This window comes from Ramularia collo-cygni, assembly GCF_900074925.1.
Source record: "Ramularia collo-cygni strain URUG2 genome assembly, contig: RCC_scaffold06, whole genome shotgun sequence".
NCBI lineage: Eukaryota > Fungi > Ascomycota > Dothideomycetes > Mycosphaerellales > Mycosphaerellaceae > Ramularia > Ramularia collo-cygni.
Window position 1 is genome coordinate 1,392,889 of NW_019716260.1, and position 22,029 is coordinate 1,414,917.

At 52.0% G+C, this 22,029-nt stretch overlaps 9 protein-coding genes and 1 non-coding gene; 7 read left to right on the top strand and 3 right to left on the bottom strand.

Moving 5' to 3' along the window:
* Positions 1-216: 216 nt before the first annotated feature.
* On the top strand, positions 217-1,983 carry RCC_04896 (uncharacterized protein; the record flags this gene model as incomplete). XM_023770172.1 has 3 exons in its annotated part: positions 217-1,166; positions 1,253-1,313; positions 1,360-1,983. 3 exons carry the CDS (start codon positions 217-219, stop codon positions 1,981-1,983), a joined length of 1,635 nt encoding a protein of 544 aa, XP_023625940.1.
* Positions 1,984-2,357: 374 nt separating this feature from the next.
* Positions 2,358-4,136, top strand: RCC_04897 (related to putative tartrate transporter; the record flags this gene model as incomplete). XM_023770173.1 has 6 exons in its annotated part: positions 2,358-2,557; positions 2,625-3,080; positions 3,145-3,161; positions 3,218-3,234; positions 3,359-3,607; positions 3,666-4,136. The coding sequence occupies 6 exons, from the start codon at positions 2,358-2,360 to the stop codon at positions 4,134-4,136; spliced, it is 1,410 nt and encodes a 469-aa protein (XP_023625941.1).
* A 502-nt stretch (positions 4,137-4,638) lies between these two features.
* RCC_04898 (uncharacterized protein) lies at positions 4,639-5,001 on the top strand (the record flags this gene model as incomplete). The annotated part of the gene is made up of 1 exon (XM_023770174.1): positions 4,639-5,001. One exon carries the CDS (start codon positions 4,639-4,641, stop codon positions 4,999-5,001), a length of 363 nt encoding a protein of 120 aa, XP_023625942.1.
* A 1,096-nt stretch (positions 5,002-6,097) lies between these two features.
* RCC_04899 (uncharacterized protein) lies at positions 6,098-6,353 on the top strand (the record flags this gene model as incomplete). XM_023770175.1 has 3 exons in its annotated part: positions 6,098-6,104; positions 6,178-6,272; positions 6,333-6,353. The coding sequence occupies 3 exons, from the start codon at positions 6,098-6,100 to the stop codon at positions 6,351-6,353; spliced, it is 123 nt and encodes a 40-aa protein (XP_023625943.1).
* A 327-nt stretch (positions 6,354-6,680) lies between these two features.
* Positions 6,681-6,782, bottom strand: tRNA. One transcript has 2 exons: positions 6,746-6,782; positions 6,681-6,715 (listed from the first exon to the last, which is right to left on the bottom strand). It is a non-coding gene; the product is annotated as a tRNA-Met (tRNA).
* Positions 6,783-7,358: 576 nt separating this feature from the next.
* RCC_04900 (related to molecular chaperones GRP170/SIL1, HSP70 superfamily) lies at positions 7,359-10,391 on the bottom strand (the record flags this gene model as incomplete). The annotated part of the gene is made up of 1 exon (XM_023770176.1): positions 7,359-10,391. The coding sequence occupies one exon, from the start codon at positions 10,389-10,391 to the stop codon at positions 7,359-7,361; it is 3,033 nt and encodes a 1,010-aa protein (XP_023625944.1).
* A 1,787-nt stretch (positions 10,392-12,178) lies between these two features.
* RCC_04901 (uncharacterized protein) lies at positions 12,179-13,621 on the top strand (the record flags this gene model as incomplete). Its single annotated transcript, XM_023770177.1, has 1 exon — positions 12,179-13,621. One exon carries the CDS (start codon positions 12,179-12,181, stop codon positions 13,619-13,621), a length of 1,443 nt encoding a protein of 480 aa, XP_023625945.1.
* Positions 13,622-15,058: 1,437 nt separating this feature from the next.
* RCC_04902 (related to purine nucleotide binding protein) lies at positions 15,059-18,064 on the top strand (the record flags this gene model as incomplete). Its single annotated transcript, XM_023770178.1, has 1 exon — positions 15,059-18,064. The coding sequence occupies one exon, from the start codon at positions 15,059-15,061 to the stop codon at positions 18,062-18,064; it is 3,006 nt and encodes a 1,001-aa protein (XP_023625946.1).
* A 411-nt stretch (positions 18,065-18,475) lies between these two features.
* Positions 18,476-19,262, bottom strand: RCC_04903 (40S ribosomal protein S5; the record flags this gene model as incomplete). XM_023770179.1 has 3 exons in its annotated part: positions 18,476-18,793; positions 18,862-19,045; positions 19,123-19,262. 3 exons carry the CDS (start codon positions 19,260-19,262, stop codon positions 18,476-18,478), a joined length of 642 nt encoding a protein of 213 aa, XP_023625947.1.
* A 503-nt stretch (positions 19,263-19,765) lies between these two features.
* Positions 19,766-21,182, top strand: RCC_04904 (uncharacterized protein; the record flags this gene model as incomplete). XM_023770180.1 has 3 exons in its annotated part: positions 19,766-19,816; positions 19,869-20,530; positions 20,588-21,182. 3 exons carry the CDS (start codon positions 19,766-19,768, stop codon positions 21,180-21,182), a joined length of 1,308 nt encoding a protein of 435 aa, XP_023625948.1.
* Positions 21,183-22,029: the final 847 nt, after the last annotated feature.

Below are 22,029 nucleotides of genomic sequence, written 5' to 3' on the forward strand. Positions count from 1 at the left end.
TGGAAACGCCGTAAGAATACTCGTCCAGCCCTCGTATGCCTCTCTCCTCTTATTCATTCCGTCCAGAATATGTACAGTAGTAAGTACCTCCTACGTAGGACTCAACAAGTCCAGGAAGAAAGTTCTACCGCATTCTTACTTTGCTCGGACTCGTCGGACTTACTCCATCCATCATCACCACTTCCTCGACAATCCTTTCATTTCTTTGTTTGCCGAATGTCCACTCCTCACGCCAAGCGGCGTGCATGTGAGCGGTGCTGGAAGCGAAAGCAGAAGTGCGACCGACAGAATCCGACCTRTCAATTGTGCAGAGAGGCGGCGGTCGAATGCCGGGATCGCACAATTTCCGCTGGAAGTGACGACGACGATGCGGCTTTCGTGGGTGAGAGCTACATTCAAACACTGAAGAGAAAGATTGATCACCTGGATGGCCGTCGTCGTGACAAACGCCCACGCACGGCCGTCGAGACGCCCATTCCGGACGAACCAGAATCATCAGCCGGAGCTTCTGTTGCTTCTGTGCACAATGCCCTCGCCGACTTGGGTCACTTTGGCGTGAACACGACCCCGAGAGACCCTGACACTGCGGACTGGAGGCCAAAGCCGTTCTCCGCTTGGTCGTTGGCTCATACCGTAGTGCAATGGTCGTACACAGGTTCCGTGGGACAAGACGCTGCCATCAATGGGTCACTCACTGCAGACCAGCAATCTTCGCTATCGTCGGAAGCTACACTGCCCCTGATGAAGAAGTACATCGATTCCGTGCTCTGTATGTTCCCCTTTATCGATACCAGAGATCTCATCCTCCATCATGACCGGTTTGTGCAGTCTCCCATGGCCTGCACAGATCCTCATGGAGCTCTGTTAACCTCCCTAGTCTTGGCCACTGCTTGTACGAGGCATCGAAGAGCGACGCACGTGGAGCTGATGACGCGCTCTGTTATATCCAAGCTGTGTGCGAGCATGTCCGAACGTCATCCTGTGGCTTCCATGCAGTGTCTGGTGGCAGCAGCATTGTATGCCTTTCACGGTACTACCATTGAATCGGCTTCGTATCTCGTCCGTTTAGCTTTATCAAAGGCGATAGCCTTGGGATTTCACCGTTCGCAAACGCAGGATTCAGAGGATAAATGGCGGATCATTGCCGTGCTCTACGTCCTCGATCGGTAAGTTGCAGGGAGAAGACGCTTTAGTGGTCGCACATGCGCTGGAGTGGAGTGGAAAGGGAGACAGGCCGCTGACACCTGCGAAGGTCCATTGGCTTTGCAGTCGGTCAACCTCCTGCGTTGGATGATTGCGACATTGCTCCTGATGTAGGTGTGTAGTACGCAGTTCTCAGCRCCTGCTGACAGCTTGAAGAGGTTCGAACAAGGTCAGATGTCGGCAAATTGTCTGCTTCTATATGAGGCTATGCATCACTGCCGCTTGTTGAACATGTTGAGACACAGTGGAAAACGATCTCCCATGTACTTCGCCACCACGTATCGTACCTGGGTCGAGACGACTAGCCTGGCTCAGAACGTCTGTTACCGAGAAACTTTCATCCGACTGCGATGTCGTCTTCTCGTGGCGGCCCACCATACAATGACACCAGACTCGCAGATCCCAGCCCAGGATTCAAATGAGACYCACGAAATGTTGGAGACATTCCACGAGTGGCTACAATGCCTGGAAGCTCGTCAAGATCTGGAAGATGCGTTCTGGAGTGTACTGGACCCATATGAGATTGCCTCAGTCGGCATCGTAACCGCATGCGTGCATCTCAAGCAGATGTACACCAACATTACGGCTGACCAGATTARTCACAAGATCCAGTTACTCGCCATTTCGCTCTTGAGCTTCTTGTCGGGGCACTTTTCCGCTGCAGCGCCAATGCGGAAAATACTAGCCGCCATCTTCAACAAGCAGAGTGTATCCAGCGATGGGAACCTACCCCGCAAGCTACGCGAGATGCTACACACGTACTCAGCAGCGATCTCCTAGGCTCTGGCGCAGAGTGCCCACCCGCATGAAGGGGCTGAGTTGTGTACGGACGGCCTCCGTCCGACGAACACCTCTCCATCGGGTCACCCATGCGTTCTCCATGGGAACACCACGTGGCCGGACCCCGGAAGTCTTGTATCTCCGCATTTCTCCACAACATAGCATTGGGGTATGGGGTATTGACAGCCATGTGATGCCTCTCAATCTGCGAAGCTGCCAGGGTACGAATAGGCTATTGCTTTCTGCATCGGACGACGCCCGCTCCCACCCAGCCATGCCGGCCTGTACACGATATATCTCGGAGACATATATCAGGCTGGACCAGCTCCTGAGTCGAGACAATCTCAAATTTTTCGCATCTGGCTATCCTCACAATGGAGTCTCCTCGTAACTCCACGGACAAGAGAAAGTCGGTTGAGCTGATCGAATCTGCAACACCCGAAGACACCATACTCGAACGCTTTCCATTGCTCAGTGGGAAATCAGAAGATGAGCTTGCCCTGTTGAACAAGGCTGTCTTGCGAAAATTGGACTACAAGTTTCTCCCATGCATCACGGTCATGTTGTTGATGAAGTGAGTAGTATATACGACTCCTAGATAACATCAAACGTAAACATGCATACTGATTCGCGCGGAACAGCTACCTCGATCGCATCAATGTCTCCAACGCCCGATTAGCCGGTATGCAGGAAGACGTTGGAAACATGACTGATGTTCAGTGGTCCGCTGGTATATCCCTCTTCTACGTCGGCTACATCATCTCCCAGATTCCAGCGAATGTCATCATTGCCAAGGGCAAGCCACGAATTCTTCTACCAATTTGCATGCTTGGCTGGTCTTTGGTCACGCTCTGCATGGTCTTCATGACTTCGGCGTGGTCCTTTATGTTGTGTCGGTTCCTCGTGGGATTGACAGAGGGCCCCTTCTTGCCTGCCGTTTCTCTCATGACCTCCTCGTGGTACACCAAGTCAGAGTCCCCGTTGAGAATGGCAGTCTGGCATGCGGGTAACATCATATCCAATGTCTTCTCTGGACTGATCGCGGCGGGCGTCTTGACAAATATGGACGGTATTCGAGGCCTCCATGCCTGGCAGTGGTATATTTTGCCCACATTGCAATTCTCGGAGACATCGCTAATTTCTATATCCTTCGCTTTGTAGGTTCATTCTCCTCGAAGGTGCGTCATGAACAATCGAAACATGTGAAAAATGAGCTGACTGTGATTACCCACAGGCGTTGTCAGTATTATGGTAAGATACTAAATGGCAGAAGGCATACAGAGTTGTGCGAAGGTGTCACTCGAGCTACGCTTTGCCTCTGCACACATCGGAAACATCTCAGACATCGCTGACCCTTCTACCTTTCGCTTTGTAGGTGGCCCTTATCGGCTTTTGGGGCATCCCCAACTGGCCCGGCAGCACTGGGACGTACTACTTCACGCCAGAGGAGAGTGCAATGTCGGAGTATCGCGCTTGCGTATCTGCTGGCGGCATCACCGAGGATGATGAAGGAGATTACTGGGGAGGAGTCGTACAAGCCTGCAAAGATCCCTTCACATGGATGTTCGCTGCCATGCACTTCAGTCTTATCATCGCTCAGTCCTTCAAGGACTTTCTCCCTTCGGTAAGTACCAAGACCCCTGACGAACGACAACATGCTCACGGTTGTTGTCAACCTCTAGATCGTCAACACATTTGGTTTCTCCAAAGTCGGCACCTACCTCATCCAAGCACCTCCCTATCTCCTGGCTTACATCGTCACCCTAACAATCTCATGGTCCAGCGGGCGACACCTCGAACACTGCTGGCATATCATCGGAAGCATCGCCATCTGTCTCGTTGGTGCGGTCATCATGATATCCACACTCAACGTCGGCGCTCGCTATTTTTCCATCTTCCTGCTCTGTTCCGGTCCCTTTGTCGGTCTCAACATCCAAATCTCGTGGGAGACCACCGTCGTACCACGACCCCGAACAAAGCGTGCCGCGCTGATTGCCATTGCCAATTGCGTGAGCAGTGTCTCGCATTGGTTCACGCCATATTTCTTCTTGCGAAGTCAGGAACCGAGATATGTAACTGGAGGAGGTGTCATTATTGCTGGAATGTGGGTTGACGATTGCTGCTTGTTTAGTGGCAAAGTACTGGTCGACTAGGAAAAACAAAGAGCTGGAGAGATTGGCATTGTTGACCGGGGAGGACAGTGGATGGAGATTTGCGACTTGATGCGCGTTCTAGTCATGCTTTGAGTACGATTTACCGACAGGACAAGGTATGCAGAGGCGTTGTGTCCGAAGCGTTATCAAAAGAGCAGCTGTACTCGTCCTTGTTTTCGTCTCAGAGCCGTCTCTTCTTTTTCTCAAAATCAAGAGATTATCTCAGAACTGTATCAGTTTCGTCGAGGCTTTGTCTGACCAGGAAGGTATCACAGTGATATCTTGATGAGATGGCGATGTCTCCACTTGGCGATCATGTACTAGTTCTGATGAATATGCATCCTGCGCTCCCCCTCTTACGCGTGGACAATCAGGCAACAAGATAACGCATCAATTGATTACTTATTCGATCCTACTGAAACTTCCCTTCTCTCCCCCCCCCCAACATTTTCCAAGCTATGCAAGTCTTCAACATTACAGTCTACACCGATACCATCTGTCCATGGTGTTACATCGGCCACAAAGCTCTCGACAAAGCCATCGAGCTCTACAAGAAAACCTATCTATCCTGGCGGATCGACCGCGAAATTCATCTTCAAATTTCTACCATACTATCTCGACTTCACGGCACCGAGTCGTCCAGGAATACCATGGGAGACGCGAGTATGTCAGAAAAATGGCGTGGAACGTGTCGATGCTATCCGAAAACGTCTCCAGCGTGTCGGACGTCTGCATGGTACTGAWTTCATTTCGAGCGCACTTTGAGGAAGATGGGGATATTACTTCACATGCTCTCCTGATTCGGGCAGCTGTACTTACTCGCTGGGTTTCCGGAGCAGGAGGTAATTTCGCTTCTGGCGAGTGAGGAGGGAGGGGATGATGTTGATGTACTGGCTGCCAAGTCGAGGAATGTTGATGGGGTGTCTTCGGTGCCTACCTACGGTTGAGATTAATGGGGAACGGAGCGTTGTTGAAGGTGCTGGCGATGCTTATGAGTGAGTGGTTTCAAGTACTCGTTGACCAGACAATCTTGATGAGTGATTGAGTGCTCGTCTTATATATCGTTCAGATAGACATTGATGGTGGAGGATGGCAAGCATGGCGTCTTGGAGGTGGTGCTCACTCCTTGGTCCTTCCTTCCCAACGCCTGCTCACGCGAAGTTACAAGTTTCCATACCAAGCAACATATACGCCCGCATCGTTCCTGCAATACATAAAAAACACGCAGAGTCATCCATTGTTGTCACACGGCTGTTCCATACGCGTAGCAGCGGTAGAGTAGACATGTAAGTAATTCTATGGATTGACTCGCTCCGTGCCTATTTTAGAAACTGCTAGCAAACCGAGAACATCATGCGTAGTTCCATGATGATTGAGCAATAGTCTTCCAAACAACGTTGATCTCGCCATCGTCCTACCTCGGCTGAGTAGAGTCGTCAACTCCACACCATCAATAATAGTAATGCAGTCTTACCAAGGACCACATCAACAAAACTCCTCATCGACAATGGCCAAGACAGAATACCTCCAAAGACGGCAACGTCCTCTGGAAAGATCGCATGACCAAAGAGCTCCTCAAAGGGGAATCCCGCCAAAAAGTCGCCCAGCCAAACCTTCCAAAATCCTTCGATCGAAATGGCTAACTATTTGTATATCCAGTACGATGAAATGCCCGGCAAAAACTTCCTCCTCCCCTGGCTAGACATAGTCCAAGTGCTCGAAGCGGAAAAACTCTCAGAAACAATGTGTCGAGCGACGTTTAAATTTCCCGTACAGCCCGAATTCCTAAATCCCATGGGAACTCTCCATGCGGGAGCGACGTCTGCGTTCTTCGAATGTGCGACGACGTGGACTTTGTTTCCTATTGCTCAACCGGGGTTTTGGAAGACGTTGGGGATTTGTAGGACTATAAGCTTTACTTATTTGCGGCCGGCTGTGGTTGGGGAGATGTTGGTGATGGAATGCGAGGTGGGTTTGAGTTTGAGCCTGCATTGTATGTCGTTGAATGATTACTGATTCTAGCATGGTTTTTGCAAAACAGACTGTACATGTTGGAAAGCGTATCTGTATGTTGAGGGCTGTGATGAAGCGGGAACAAGGATGGTGCTGCGCTTGTTACTTGTGAGCATAACAAATGTAAGTCGAATTCGGGGTTTGATTGCTCGCGAGATACCTAGTCACTGACTTTGCTACTAGACAACGTTGATGCGGATATGAAGCTGTRAAAACCTGCGACATGTCTCGCACGGGCAAAACTTTGGTATGGGACAAAGTCTTCCCAATGCGGTAATAAAATGTGGGTGAATGAAGCAAGGGACAATATCAACGACATCAAGCCTCAACATCGAACGCGATGATGTACTTAACCTCTACTTGAGTCTGTGCATACAACTGCAGTATCATCTCATCCAAGCGTGCACAATCTGTGCGTCAATTGGTCAATTGATGCGGATTTTTCGGCCATATGACACTACTTCTAGGTGCAAAAAGTCGGCGACGGTGAGGGCCAAATAGCAAAAGAAATCATGGCGCAGCTGCTGTTGATGCCTGCTATGAGAATCGAACTCATATCTGAGGATTACCCAAGCTAAGCTGGATCATATTGGTGATATGAGACCTCTGTTCTAACCGTTAAACTAAGCGGGCTGCTTTGTGCTATTGGATGTTGGTTGAAAATTCTGCACCGTGTATAATCCTCTGGCGCTACGACTCCGAAGTGAAACCGACCGACGACGAAGTGCGAATCGGCTTGCGACGGTATGAATACCGATAGATACTTCTGTTATGGTGATGGATTGATTTTCGGAAGTGAGAGATTTTTTTGGAGTCATGCTTGGATGTATGGTCTGGTTTTGGTCTTGTAGGCAAGTTATTACATTTTCGCGCTTTCGTTCAACCATCAGAGTAAGTTCAGTAACCCACCTGGATGCAATCTATTAACATCTGACGACTCTCACACAACACGGGACGATGCTATACACCAGGAGTTCTTGCAGCTATGGTACTCTACGAGTACTTATTAGCACTACATTCAACATTGTTGGCATGCTAAAATGAGCATTGCACATGTCATTGCGAGCATGTATACTCGAATGCGCACTACCCCAACCCTAACCCTGTAAATCAAGCCGGCAAGTAAAGTCACGCCACATCATAGTGATTGATTGCAAATATACTGTATTCATCTCATCTCTCATAGCATATCTCTACAACACTTTGCGCCTATAGCTCTTCATGCTTGATGGTATCATCCGCAGCCTGCTCGCCGCCCTTGCCTTCCTTGCCCATCTTCAACAGATCATCAATGTTGATTTCCCTGAACTTGTCCTGTTTGAATTGCTCATAGCCCTTTTCAAACTCCTCGTAACCTTCCTCTCCCTTCTGGGGAATCCTCACCTCTTCCTCATCACCTACAGGAACATCAGCCGCCTTATCCTTTGCCGCGGATTTGGCAGGCTTCTTGGTGGGCTTTGCTTTAGGCTTAGGTGCTGGCTTGGGAGGTTTCCTCGCCTCCTTTGCGGCGGCGGAGAATTCCTTCATCGCGGTGCTCATTTCCTTGGCCTTGTTCTCGAGCTCCCGGATGAGGAGGACAGGCTCTTGATGAGGTTTCAGCTTGCTTTGCTCGGCATTGGTCGAGACCAGCCATTTGGAAATGGAGTCGTATGTCTCTTGTACTTTGTCGAAGTTGAGATTCTCATATGCATTCGTTGGCGTTGCAGGCGCCTCAGTGCTGGTACTCGGTTCTGCATCGTCCAAGTCATCAACGTCTGAAGATGCTGGGGCAGAAGCACTGCTTGTTGTCGAGGCCATGCTTGAGAGAGCCTTGGCCACGCTGGAGCTGGCCTTTTCGGCCTCGCCTTGAACCTTGAGAATGAGCTTCTGAGTGTCGTCGAGCGTCTTCTGGAGCGACTTCACAAGAGCTGGACGTTTGCCTTCTTCCGTCTTGCGAGTCTTGATGGGCTCAACGAGGTTGCGAAGCGCAGTACGCTTCTCCTTCAACACTTCTGTCGTTGCCTTGGAAATCTCACCAGACTCCATCCAGTCGCGGGTGCTCTGCAGCAGTTTGCTAATCTCTTGACGCATCGCCTTGGTGCCGAAGCTGTCGTAATCCGAATTCTCGAGGAAGTCGCGGACAGAGTATGTGTAAGCTTYGAGGACATTTTGGGCCTCATCACGGGCATACCGCGCTTGATCCGACTCATCGAATGCCTTGAGACGCTGGGTAGATCTGACGAAGAAGTCGTTGTCCGATTGAGCACTCCCCTCAGCGCTTGCGGAGACACGAACATGCACAGTCTCGGTACGCTTCTTTGGTGGCTCGGGAGACTTCGAAGCAGATGCAGCGTCGGAAGAGGAGCTAGCAGCGGATGTGGTTGAAGAAGCGTCGACCTCCTCCACGGGTCCATCGGCCTCTTCATCGCTCAGCGGCTCCTGGTCCTTCTTCTTGCCAAGGCCGAGCCAGCCCTTGACTGATTCGCCAACGCTTCCAGACTTGCTATCATCGACCTCACAGCTGACGGTTCCTCCAGAAACTTCGGGAAGACCGAATTGTGAACTTAAACGCACGCCAAACCTGGTGTTAATTTCGTCCTTGTCGCAGCCAAATTTGGTCGTGAGCTCTTGTACAGACGCAGTCAGGTTCTCTGACTTGACTGTGATCAATGGGCGATCGACGTCTCCGACGGTCTGAACAAATCCAAAAGAGAAGTCCTCCTTGTCCTTGAAGGCCACCTGCTTGGTGGTGGCGCCCCAGCCAACTGGTGAGCTGGGTGTGAAAAGCTGTTGCTTTCTCTCCTTGCCTTTGTCTGTATACTTTAGACTTGTGGCGTAACCAGCAAGATCCGAGTCTCTAATTTCCTTGACCTTGAAGCTGGGTGATAGTGTAGCGGCCTTGAAGGCAGCACCGAACACTGCCGCTTCGTCCGGGTTGACGCTGCTCCTGATCTTGCTCGCGCCAACTGCGCTTTCAAGCTTGCTCTGCACAAAAGGTGTTCGGACAGCTCCTCCATGAACGATGAGGGAGTTGAGATCCTCAACCTTCAACTTTGCCATTGCCAGTGCGTCCGTGATTGGCTTGCTGACACGYCCCGCAAAGTCGGAAGTCATCTTCTCGAATTCGACGCGAGTGAGCTTCGTCCGAAGATCAATGTCGGGCAGAATCTCCTCGAACCCATTTGAGGTCTCGGTGTTGGCGCTGAGAATATGTCTGGCCTTTTCGGCGTCCTTGAAGAAGCGGCCCATGAGACGTCCATTTGATGTAATCTCCTCTCGTGTGGTTCCCCGTTTCTTGACATCAGGCTTTGCGAGCAGCTTCTCGACAAAATCCTCCATGATAACAGTATTCAGCGCGTCTCCACCAAGCGTCCTGTCCCAGCCAACGCCCACAACGGCAACTTCTTGTACAGTCTTGTTGGTACGTCCAACATCCTTCACGCTTCTCGATTGAAAGCGCATCAAGGTTGCAGTTGCAGATCCAGCGCCCATGTCGTAGACCAGATGGTACTCGGGTTGCTCACCCTTGGTGACTTCCGGGAAGGTGCGCGTCTTTGCGTATTCCATACCGACCGCCATACCGTCGGAGATGAGAGCATCTACCGTAAGTCCGGCAAACCCAGCAGCCTTGATCAATGCGCGTTTCTCGTCGGCGGTGTAAAAGGCTGGGATGGTAATGACAGCATGTTCAACCACACTGCCTCGTCCAGCCATGAGCTCTGCGTTTCGTCGAATGTTCGCCAATTCCATGCCGACCAACTCCTCCACGCTGAACGGCGCCACTCCCTCAGCGAATGCGCCGCTCTTGAATACTGTCGTGCCCAATTCTGCCGCGGACTCCATTTGAAGCGCAGGATACCGTTGTTGATAAATCTGTGCCGTCTTCGCTCCCTCTTCGCCAGGCTGTAGTCCGAGCAGCAGCTTCAAGTTGGGAAAGACCTCGCCAGGTAGACGGCCTTGGAGGGAGAGAGCATCGCCGCCATACGCTCGCTCCGGGTACGTGCCCTCCTCTGTGACGATCTTGTTCTTCTCATCGCGATTCGGCTTGAATGCTACAGCGGCGACCTCTTTCCGCTTCGAGTCCTTGGTCAAAACAATGTCTAATGGCGTACCCGGCTTGACCAGCGCGGCTTTGATGTTGAGTGTTCCAAAATCGATTCCAAGTACTGCTGCACTGGCTGTGCTCGCAAAGACGAGGATTAAACCCAGGAAAAGGGTCAATGGTGTGAGGGCGCCAGCTCGCCGCCGCCCTAAAGGCAACATGGCGGATGTGAATGGGAATGAGAATGTGTGTCGATGGGCGTTGTGGCTCGTATTGGCGTCAAGGGCCAAATGTGTTTCTCTCAGTTGCACATTGGAGAAGGAAACAAAGACAAAGACGGATGACTCGGATTGAAAGGCGACGTTGAGGGTTGGAAATGTCAAGCTGTCATGTTCTTGCTCTCTTTCCTCTTGACTTTGGTTACGATTTACGTGTTATTTTTGGAGAGCTCCCGCATCTGATCGGCGCCGATTCCGCTTCCCGTTCAAAATTCCCCCCACGCCTGTCCGCCGTCAACACTTCAACATCACCTTCMCACGCAGCTTCGTCCTGGTACTGCTCCACAGCGTCTCGCTGCATCAGGAATGCGCCAGGCCCATCAGCGCTCTCTCAAGCATCCAACCTATGCGTTGGTAGCGAATCGATTGGCGCAGAATTGTACCGAAGGTGAGCCTTTGGGTATTGAGACTCACTTCCCATGCTGAGAGACGATATTACAGTGGCAGTGGAAGGCCAGCTCACGTTCCATTGGCAACTAGGTGGTGTATGAGCTGTACGAGATGCTCCTCGTTGTATCCAGCGATCCATCTCTCTCGCGAAGCATAAGGTAGGCCTCGAGACGTTGCAGTCCACTACTCCAATGCGAGACGAGACGGACTCTCGCTCTGTTTGCATTGCGACCGGGAGACGGAGCTGCGTTGTACTGGCCAAATGCACCGATGCAGGTGCATTCAAATTAATAACGTACTCTCTCCGAGGTTCTGAGGCAAGCATGAATAATGTTGGTTGTCCTCTCTAGTCATGCTCAAGAGCAGTCACCATCTGGCTTCATGGTTTTCAAAAGATATCGCTGCACACCAACCCGCGGGACATCACCATAACGCGCTGCTTCTGCGCACCGTCGTGGAGATGTGGCCTGCATTGGCGCAAGTCTCGGGTGTAACCGACGGAGACTACATTCGTTTCGTATGGCCTATGACCATCTTATCCAACCCCTCAACCTCCGTTCCTGCCATCTCCGAGAGTGTCACAGCCAAATCACCAGCTCAAACCTCTTCGATGATCAGTAGACTCCAGTTGAAGAGAATGCTGGGGAAGCTCTGGGCGTTAACCGATCTTGCCGCTGCAAGATAGCTCGCAGCACCCAAAACGAAGCGGTTCATGCAGCACAACAAGGGAGGAGCCTGTAAGCGGACTACGCCCAACTTTGACCTCCAATTGCTTGTCGTCAAGGCAGCAACACTTCTCAATTGTCAGATGAACGTGCATGTCAGCTGAAAGATCCTAGCCAGCATCCCTTTTAGGCTTCTCAACATCACATGTAATTCAACTCAAACCACCTATATCTTTTCTACCTTCTAGGTCACAAACTTCACCAACACAACAACATCTTCTCTCTCGACATCACGTATGCTAGAAGCTGCAACTATCGATCAACACTCATTCTACACAAGGACGGTGATCAACCAAGACTCAACACCGGTCGATGTGCTCCAGAACTTGCTTCTGAAGCTATCCAAAACACCCCTTGTCACTCATCAATCAACTCCAACCTAGCTTCACTCGGCCTCAGCTGCAAATCACATCAACCACCAAAACAAATTCATCTTCACCTCCAGATTACATCTACCTTCACCCTCAGATCATATTAACCTCCAAATTACATCCATCTCCAATCACATCCACCTCCAATCGCAGCCACCTCCAAATCACATCCACCCCCAATCACAGCCACCTCCAAATCACATCCACCTCCAATCACAGCCACCTCCAAATCACATCCTTCGCCATGGGCATTCCTTCATTCAAGAATGGGATGATGTTTGTCGGCTGGCGCCACCGTGATTGGAAACACGTCTACTACAAGCCTTACCAAGGAGAAGAAGGCGAAATCGAAATCGACAGCATGAGCCTCACTCCTAGCCTGTACTTCACTAATCCCGAGGGTGAGAATGACACTATGATGATGGAGGGAGAAGTCTACTTCCTACCGCATTTCGCTTTCGAATATTGCGAAGCAAAGACGAAGTGGGAAAAGAAGGCGATGCAGCTTCGTCACCTCGTTGCCGCCTATAACCTTTACATCCAGGATGATCCCGAGACCTACAAACAAGCGATGGAGTCAGCGGCGGATCCAGACTGGCGACGATGGACTTCGATCATGAGCGACATCAAGCGACACAAAGATCCACTTATGAAGAGGAAGGAGTCCAATCGACGAAAGAGAGTAGCTAAGGTGCAGAAGTTGAGAGCAGCTGGCGTGCCAGAGAGCGAGTTGGACAACCATTTGTCCAGTGACGCTGACTCTGACTCCGGCTTCGAATCAGACGACGACCAAGGCGACGTTTGCATGCATAGCCGTCGGTCGAAGCCCGGACCCATGAAACCGCCACCGACGCCGAAGAGACGTAACAACGGTGGCAACGACCCTACTCCAAAGAAGAAAAGGAAGCCGGCTCCTCCACAACCCTCTGAGGATCTCCAAATGAGCGGCACTTTGAATGACCTGGGCGACATTGCCAGAGCCAGAGCCAGAGCCAGAGACAGAAGCTCTAGTTTCAGGGGCGTCGTGAACAAGGATGGTAGGAATGACTCCATCGATTACGATCCCAGCCCACCTGAGCGGGTTACGAGTTCCAGTGCGCCTTCTAGCTCCGGTTCTAGCTCACATGGGCCTGATAGGGGCAGTGGTAGTGGCTTGTTTGTCTCACCAGCGGGTGATGACAGCGTCGATGACCGCCGCAACTACGAGAAGGACTGCCGCAACAGATTGAGTGGCTATATGCAGCCCACGGTTGAAGACTACGACGGTAGCGTCGACGATCACGACGCCATCAGGTGGAATGGCACCATGTCAGAGAGAGATGCGCCCAAACAAGCTCCTCGTGCCTCGAACCAGCCGGAGATCCAGCCTCAGGAGTATGATGTTGTTGAGCTCGAGCAGGCTAGGCAAGCATCGCTGCAACCGGAGTTCCTGCCCCAGGAGGATGATGATGAGGACTTCGAGCAGGCTATGCAAGCATCGCTGCAACCGGAGTTCCAGCCTCGGGAGGATGTGGTACAGAGTACCGAGAACGAGGACGGATTGAGTGAGGGAAACCCTGGAGCTTGGCGTAGAGCTTCTTCGGTTTCCCGACTGAGGGGTGGCAGTGGCAGGAACAGGTCGGTCGCGAGTGACAGGGGCGGATCCGTTACGGGCAACAGGAGCGGGTCGACTATGAGCGACCGATGAGTCTTAGCCCGGGTGCGACGGTGCAGAGGTCAAACTCTGAGATCTTAGGGATTCGTGGCGTGCACTGCAATAACGGGGGTAGTCCAGGCGACGCCGATGCAGTAGCCACAAACCAATCGAGATTGACAAAGGAGCGAGTAGAGAGGAAAGGATCGTGAGAATGTATATATCTATTACCTTTTCCTCCAAATGCCACGTTTCCAAGTTTCAGACCTTTGGTATTCCATGAGCTACAACACTGGATAAGACAGAGGACAGAGCCTTTTAAGAGCTTACGTCGCGCTCCCGAATATGCTTGGGATATCTGTGCAGGTGAGGAATGACCTCGATGTATGATAAACATGCTCCGCGTCGAGAGCGTATTGTCATGCGTAGCTGCCGACACGCCCTCGTATTGAGGAGATTGCGGTGCAAGAAACACTCTCTTTGGCTCTTCAACATCAGAGGGAACATGGTGACAAAGATGGAGCAAGGACAAAGTCCATAGCTCTAGCACATAGGTGAAAGTGTAGAGCTTCTTGTAGGTTCCTTCCGTTCTCCGAAATCGCTTCGAACGCCCACGCAAGCAGAGGGCGAGTTCGATGCTTGAATGCTGACTTCCCTCATTGAGAGTCGTTTCTTCGTGACCGTTGGGATTGCGGCACGTCGTTATGTTGTGTACAATTTCTGCCCCCGATTTTGTTATCGTCTGGTTGAACTGCTCGTGAGTTCAGAAGGGAAGTGACAAGAAAGATCCAGTGAGCATTGTGGAGATGGATGGACAAGAAGTGTCGTTGGAATTGAGATGCAGAAAGTTTTCCCGGTCCAGCGGTCATCACCGACGGAGCTGAGTCCGCAGACTCATTGACCTCGAAAAAGTTCCACATTGACCGATTCACTCAATCATTATTCCATGTTGTGCCACGGTCCTCGAGCAGACATCTGACAGCCATTGAAATCGCCGCATTGGCTTCCCTGCGCCAGTCTGCCGTACGCATTACGCGACTCACGACTTCACGGAACAAGCTTCATACCACTCGCCTGCAATTCTTCACCTCGAAGCCGACACGCCACTCTCATAAGGAGGGGGAGGAAGAAGGAGAAGAAGGAGAAGAAGGCCACAAGCCAGGAATCGCAGGGTCTCTGATCAGTGATCTACTGCTTGGACACCAATCTCGGCCTCAGGTTCGCCAAACGCCTTTGAATCCAGAAGAACAGTCTATTATTGCCTCGTTCACGCCTCGCGTCTACAAATACCTCCTGGAACATTCCCCCAAGGACGTCGAACAGCGGTGGTCCCAGCTTAKAAGTGGGAAATTCCTCCGGAGATCTGAGTCATGTGCGGCGGACAAGACTGAAGAGATCAACTTTCACTCCAAGCACTACGCCAAACTTGGCCCCCCGATATCAGAGAGCTCCAGCGAATATAGAAAGCYCGATTACGTCAAATTAGGAATTATGCGGTCATTCGTACAGGTTCTTACTACGCCGACGGCAGACACGCCAGGTACCACTCTTTTCCTTCACTTCGACAACAAACGGTATCTGATTGGAAGTCTCGCCGAGGGGACACAGCGAGCATGTGTTCAGATGGGAGCACGGCTGTTGAAAACATCAGAATGCTTCCTCACAGGTCGGACGGAATGGAGCAATACTGGTGGGCTGATTGGGATGATTCTGACTCTAGCAGACTCATCTGCATCAAGCTCCGCAGCCTCGGTCGAGGAGAATATCAAGCGTGCCAGATTTAAAGCCAAGCGAGAAGGATATGAGGGAGACCGAGAGAGGATGAGGAAAGAAGAGGACGAAGCACGGAGAACAGCTGACAACACCCTCAACATTTTCGGACCACCTAACCTCAATCACACTCTGGCAACCGCACGAAGATTTGTCTTCCGCAAAGGCATGCCCCTGAACGTGCATGAGATCCGAGATGACTGTCTACCGAAAGAGGAAACCAAGGAGGAAGACAAATGGGGACCTCTCTGGGCGGACGACAATATTAAAGTCTGGGCAATGTCCATTTCACCCACATCACATCCGTCTCCGAGAAACGGAAAGAAACGCAGCATAGACGAAGTATATGCCGGCGAAAAAGCACAGACCACCATTGTCGACGCTGATTTGACTCCTCAGGACCGAGACTACCTGACCGTCAAAGCCGTCGTTTCTGAAATGTTCAACTCTTCATGGAGGCTCGACACATTGCACGAGTCTCTCCTTTCAGAGGTCAAGCTTCCTGCAACCATGTTCATTCGAAATGCGAACACCAACAAGGTGGAAAGATATTCTGGGCCGCTTCCCGGTGATAATCCACCACCTGCAGAAGATACAAAGGTGCTCGTCAGAAAGCCRTGGCCTGGAGCACTTGTCGAAAGTCTGCCACCAACGCAGCCTGCAAAAGAAGCTATTAGCTACATAATCCGCAATCACACTCAGCGCGGCAAGTTCAACCCACAGCGAGCAATGGAGCTGAAAGTTCCAAAGGGCATGTCTTGGGCAGCTCTGACAAAAGGCGAGAGCGTTGTGAACGTTGACGGCGAGACCATCACTCCCGACATGGTTCTCGGCGCTAGYAKAGTCGGTGGTGGTATCGCAGTGATTGATCTGCCATCAGTAGAATACATCGACAGCCTCATCTCAAGACCAGAATGGAGAGAACATAAAGTCATGGAAGGTGTTGGTGCCGTGTTCTGGATATGCGGGAAGGATGTGGCAACGGATTCGAGACTGCATGCGTTCATGGAGGATATGAAGCACTTGGAGCATGTTGTATYGTCCGCAGACTACTGTCCAAACTACGTTGCGCTAGACTCGGTGGCTGCTTCTACAGTGCGGCTGAAGAAAGTCGATCCGGATCGGTATGGGGTCCCCGTGCACGATGCGTCAGACGGTGCTTCGACATACGGAGGCAACAACAACTTCTTAACTGTGCGCGAGAAGCAGCCTTTGCCCGAGAAAGTGCACATCGCAGCTCGTGGGCAAGTAGTCGTATTGGAGCCAGCGATTGAGTTCCAGACGAAGGATGCGGTTCCCGATCTCAACATCGCGGAGGCTTTGGCTGAGATGCCAGAAGACGTTATGGAGGAGGCGCTAAAAGCGCAAGAAGCGGTCAAGGCTCCAAGTGAGGAGCTCACAGCCTGGATCGACACCCTACCACCCGGAGCGAAAGATGCAGAGGTGATCACTCTTGGCACTGGCTCAGCTCTGCCATCAAAGTATCGAAATGTCTCTGCCACGCTTGTTCGCGTGCCGGGATGGGGCAACATCTTATTGGATTGCGGCGAGAACACACTGGGCCAACTGCGTCGCGTTTTCACTTCTACCGAATTGAAGCAAGTCCTCCGAGATCTCAGAATCATCATAATCAGCCACATGCACGCAGATCATCAACTTGGCACAACTGCTGTTGTGAAAGCGTGGTATGCAGAAGTCCATAACAGCCAGCCAGCTCCACCAACCTCACCTTCGCTGGAGGATCCCGACTGGCAATCCATCTTTGAGAACCAAAACCGTCTCGCCATCATCTCCGAACCCGCCATGCAGAATTGGCTTGCAGAATACAGCTCTGTGGAAGATTACGGCTACTCCCGCATTGCACCACTCTCACTTTCTCAAGTGAATGTTTCCAAAGGCTGGAAATCTCGTCTCAGCTGGTTCATCCCCCCTGGTCATACAAAGTACCTCTCAACCAATGAATACAACAAGCGAGTTAACGCATACGTCGTCCCGAAATCCCTGCTTAATCTCGCAGACATCCAAGCCGTGGCTGTCAAACACTGCCACGGCGCACGAGCAGTCAGCATAACCCTCCCATCAGGGTTCAAGGTCAGCTATTCGGGCGATTGTCGCCCCTCACAAGCCTTCTCCCAAATTGGAAAGGGAAGCACGGTGTGCATTCACGAGGCAACCTTCGATGACGAGCTTCAAGGGGATGCCGAAGCAAAGAACCATTCCACGACGAGTGAGGCGTTGACTGTGGCGCAGAACATGAATGCCAAGGCTTGCGTTCTGACGCATTTCAGTCAGAGGTATCAGAAAGTTCCTGTATTGGAGCGAGCCGACGAGGAGACAAAGGATGTGCCTATGATTGATGATTCTGTGCAAGACGAGGGTGGTGATGAGAATGAGGCGCTGGAGCAGGACTCCACAGCTGCGACATTCCCGGATCAGCCTGATATGGATGATGCTGCTGGGAAGCAATATGAACTGCCTCCTAAAAAAGCTGCTGCTGCCCCCGAAGCAGTCAAATTCAAGCTGAAGTCGGACATGAAGGTCTGCGTTGCCTTTGACTATATGCGGGTCAAGGTGGGCGATATTGGTGTGATGGAGAAGTTCACTCCTGCTTTGTTGAGGTTGTTTGCGGAGGAGGAGAAGGTGAAGGAGGAGCTTGTGCCTGCGCCAGGTGAGAAGGCTCAGAAGAAAGGTAAGGAAAAGAAGAAGGGAGGAAAGGGTGGCAAGTAAGATAGAGAAGAAAATAGGTAGGGGTCTCAATGTTTTGATATCATGGAGCCTGCAATGCTATCTCCATCCACAGCACGCCCCTCTCTGTACAAGTAAAGCAGCGTGCCGCGGTATACAGACACACTCGACCCTCATCAGCACTGGTGACCTCCCATCGCATTCATCAAGTCTAATTTTTTGACGTCACTGTATTCATATCGGTCGCTTTGAATGTTTTGATTTTGAAGTATTCGTGGCAGCCGTGGATACAGCCCTATGCACTCCGTGACAAACGCGCGAAAAGCAAGCAGGTCGACCATCCCAGGCCGACCTGCCTACGGGAGCGAGGGCGCAAGCAACCAACACCGTTCCATCCATGCAGCAGAGAACCATTCCACCATCCACCCTCGGTGGCGAGGAGAAAGAACACATCTATCTGTTGCTCTTGGCCACACGCTCCAACTCGTCCTTCTTCTTGATGGCGTAGCTGTTGCTGCTACCCTTGGCAGCGTTGATGAGCTCTTCCGCCAAGCACTCGGCAATGCTCTTGATGTTGCGGAAAGCGGCCTCGCGGGCACCGATGGTGAGGAGGGCAATGGCCTGGTTGACGCGGCGGAGTGGGGAGACATCGACGGCCTGGCGACGGACGGTACCAGCGGATCCAATACGTGTGCTGTCTTCGCGAGGACCGCAGTTGACAATGGCGTCAACGGCGATCTGGATGGGGTTCTGGTCGGTCATGATGTGGATCTSTAGCACACGTCGGTGGTTAGTGGGAGTCTGCCAAGGCCGAGTCGCATAGATGTTGTGGGACGTACAATCTCAAAGGCGTGGGCGACGATGCGCACGGCCATGAGCTTCTTTCCGTTGTTGCGGCCGTTCATCATGAGCGAGTTGGTGAGGCGCTCGATGATGGGGCATTGCGCCTTGCGGAAACGCTTGACGGCATATCGGCCGGCGCTGTGGGAGATGTAGACGGGCTGGCGGATTTGGATGTAATCGCTGTGATTGCCTCGTCAGCTGCCATGTTCCTTCCCATTCTTCGCACCCTGCTTCCCCAGCTGCTGTTTGCGACGTACGTGAGGGAGATGTCCCGGATCTCGACATCCTCGTAGGACCACTTGTTGAACAGCTTGGTGGAGCCAATCTCCGCTGTCACTTCCTTGGGCAGCACCGGGTAGCCCTGGACGGCCTCGACTTCGACTTCGCCGTCAGACATCTTCGCTATCGACTGGTGACCGGAGTGAACTGGTGTTGGGTCGGTAGGGTGTGTTGCTGGAGTTAGTATCGAGAGAAAGTCGGCCGCGAATTCGTGTGAGGTGCGCTTGGAATCGAATTCGAGGTTCAAGGTGCTTTGCCAAGTCGCTAGTCCGCTTTCGGCGCCCACGCCTTCTCCGTCCGAAGTTCGAATCGCCGCACTTCCATCAATCACATGCGTTCATCCATCAACGCATCGTCAAGCTGCTGAACTCATCAAACAAGAACGTTACTGACCGCACAGCAACTCTTTACGTGACAAGCTCAACTTTGCCGTGTCAAGCACGTCGAACGCGACATATCGCCAGTGAGACCCTGCACAGCATTCTACGGCGCCGTGGGATGTTCGCTGATCATCATTGGTAATAAGGTGCACCTCACTCGAGGCCCTCGCTTCACTTACCTTTTTACCTTTGTGGTGCACCGTGTTTCCTTTTCACCGCAAAAAGCCTCTGATTACTCAATATGGCGGAAGGGAAATCGAATGTTCGGCAGAAGCCGCTGGACGTGGTCATAGTCAGTCCATGTAATCCACTCACCGAGGAGTCCATTCTCAGTACAGACGCAGGTCGGAGGCTCGGTGGCGGGCCTGATGGCTGGCATTCTGCTAAAGCGACGAGGCCACAACGTTCGCATCCTCGAGCAGGCCGAATCTTCGCAGCGTGAAGGCTTGGCAGCTGGAATAGGYCTATCCTTGCATGTTCGTCGCTTCTTCGAGACGGAGGATCGCCTGGATGAGTTAATTGGACTTCCCAACGACGATATGCTCGTCGTAAATGACCGGCTTGAAACGCTATATAAGATACCAGTTGGGATGCGAATGACCACTTGGGACACTTCTTACTATCGCTTGAGGGCCAATTTTGATGGTTACCAGAGCACTTACTGTCCTCGGCCGCCGCCTGATGCGACCGACCGCATCGATGGCGAGGCGCTGTATGAGACTGGAAGGAAGGTCGTGTGTGTGGAAGACATCAATGGGCGAATGGTTGTGACTGCTCAAAACGTCGTTGCTAACACTACAGAGACATACGAAGGAGACATCATCATTGCATCTGATGGCGCAAACAGCAGCATCCGGCGGCTTCTCAATCCTCACCTTCAACGCGAGGAACCAGGCTACGTGATCTGGCGGGGAACCGTGCRAACGGGAGATCTCTCTCAGGAGTTTCTCGATAAAATAGAGTCCAAAGCAATTCTCTGGTCAAGAAAGTACAATTACTGTATTATGTGAGCCCTCCATAATACTCACGGTCTGACAGAGCATCGGTAGCTGAAATACTTTAGCTACACCATTCCCGGCGCGAACGGGTCTCTCCTTCCAGGCGCGCGGCATATTAACTTCGCCTGGTACTTTTGGCCCACAAGCCCTACGACATCTGAGATTATGACCGACGTCTCGGGCCATCAGCACAGGACCACGGTACCTAAAGGCCAGCTTCGCCCGGAAATTTGGCAAGCGCAGCTTGTACAAGCTCGACGTCTGCTTCCGAAAGAACTGGCAGGGTTGCTGGAGCATATCCGTGAGCCATTCGTCTCCATAATTTCCTCCGTCAGTTCTCCTCGAGCAGCCTACTTTAATGACAGGCTTTTCCTCATCGGAGACGCCCTTACACAGGTGCAGCCCAACCTCGGGATGGGCACTAATTTGGCTGCGCTGGGAGCGATGAAATTAGTAGATGCCATTGGATCTGTGGGCGAGGGGCCAATTAGCGAGCATAAACTGAGGGAGTGGGAGAGGGACACCATGCAAGAGTTGGAGCTAACGCGTGTGAGAAGTGCCGCGTTTGCAAGTTGGTTCATGAACGGATGGGCCGGGATGGGCTGGTTCTATGCGCGCTGGTGGTGGGTTTACTATCGCCAGCGTTGGTTTGGAGTGTGATCGCCCGTAAGAAGGATCCGGGGATCCACAGTGCTGACTCAAGGTGCGGTGGTATAGGCAGCAGGACKTTAGTCGAAACTTGACTTGCCGCGTTCCCTTCCGCACAACAATGTCGACTTCGCAAATACTCCGCAGGTTCTCTGAGGAGACCACTCAATCGCATGAACGACCGACCATACATCGTCACGGTAGGTCTTGGTCTACTTTCATTCGACTTTCAGGAAAAAGACCAGTTCAAATGTCAGCTTAGCAGCGGCGTCAAAGACCCTCATTCTTCGATAAAGAAGCAGGCATTTTCTTCGACAACACCGGTAAGCGCCCACTGCAGATTCCAGGCATTGAGATTCCCATCACCGAGCTGTCACCCGACGGGAGCTTTGCTCATTGATTCGGCGAATGGGCCCAGAACGACTTGACGGCACGGRGCATCGCCATGCTGCATCTGATCAATGCAATGACGTACCGTTCGCATTATTACCTGGGCATCACCATCCATTGTACCTTGGAATGAGATACTGGTGAGGCGAGACAAGGGCAGGACTTCAGAGAGGATACGTACCTACTTTACGGTGTGGCATTGAGTTCAACTCCTTCCCAACAGGCAGATTTGGACGAATTAGATCTCACTTTAAACGCAGGTCGAAGAGAGCTGCATCACGATGTCGCCTGGAGATTGCACGAGTTCACGCAGCGGCCGGAGACCCCTCATGTGCCGGACGAATCGTTCCCATTCCGGACGGTAGAGGTCGTGCCCTCCTTGGCGCTCAGCGTGAGATGAAATGGCGTCGGGACATGGCTGCATCCCGAACCGGGAGTCTCATTAACCTGCAAATATTGGAAAGCAGGA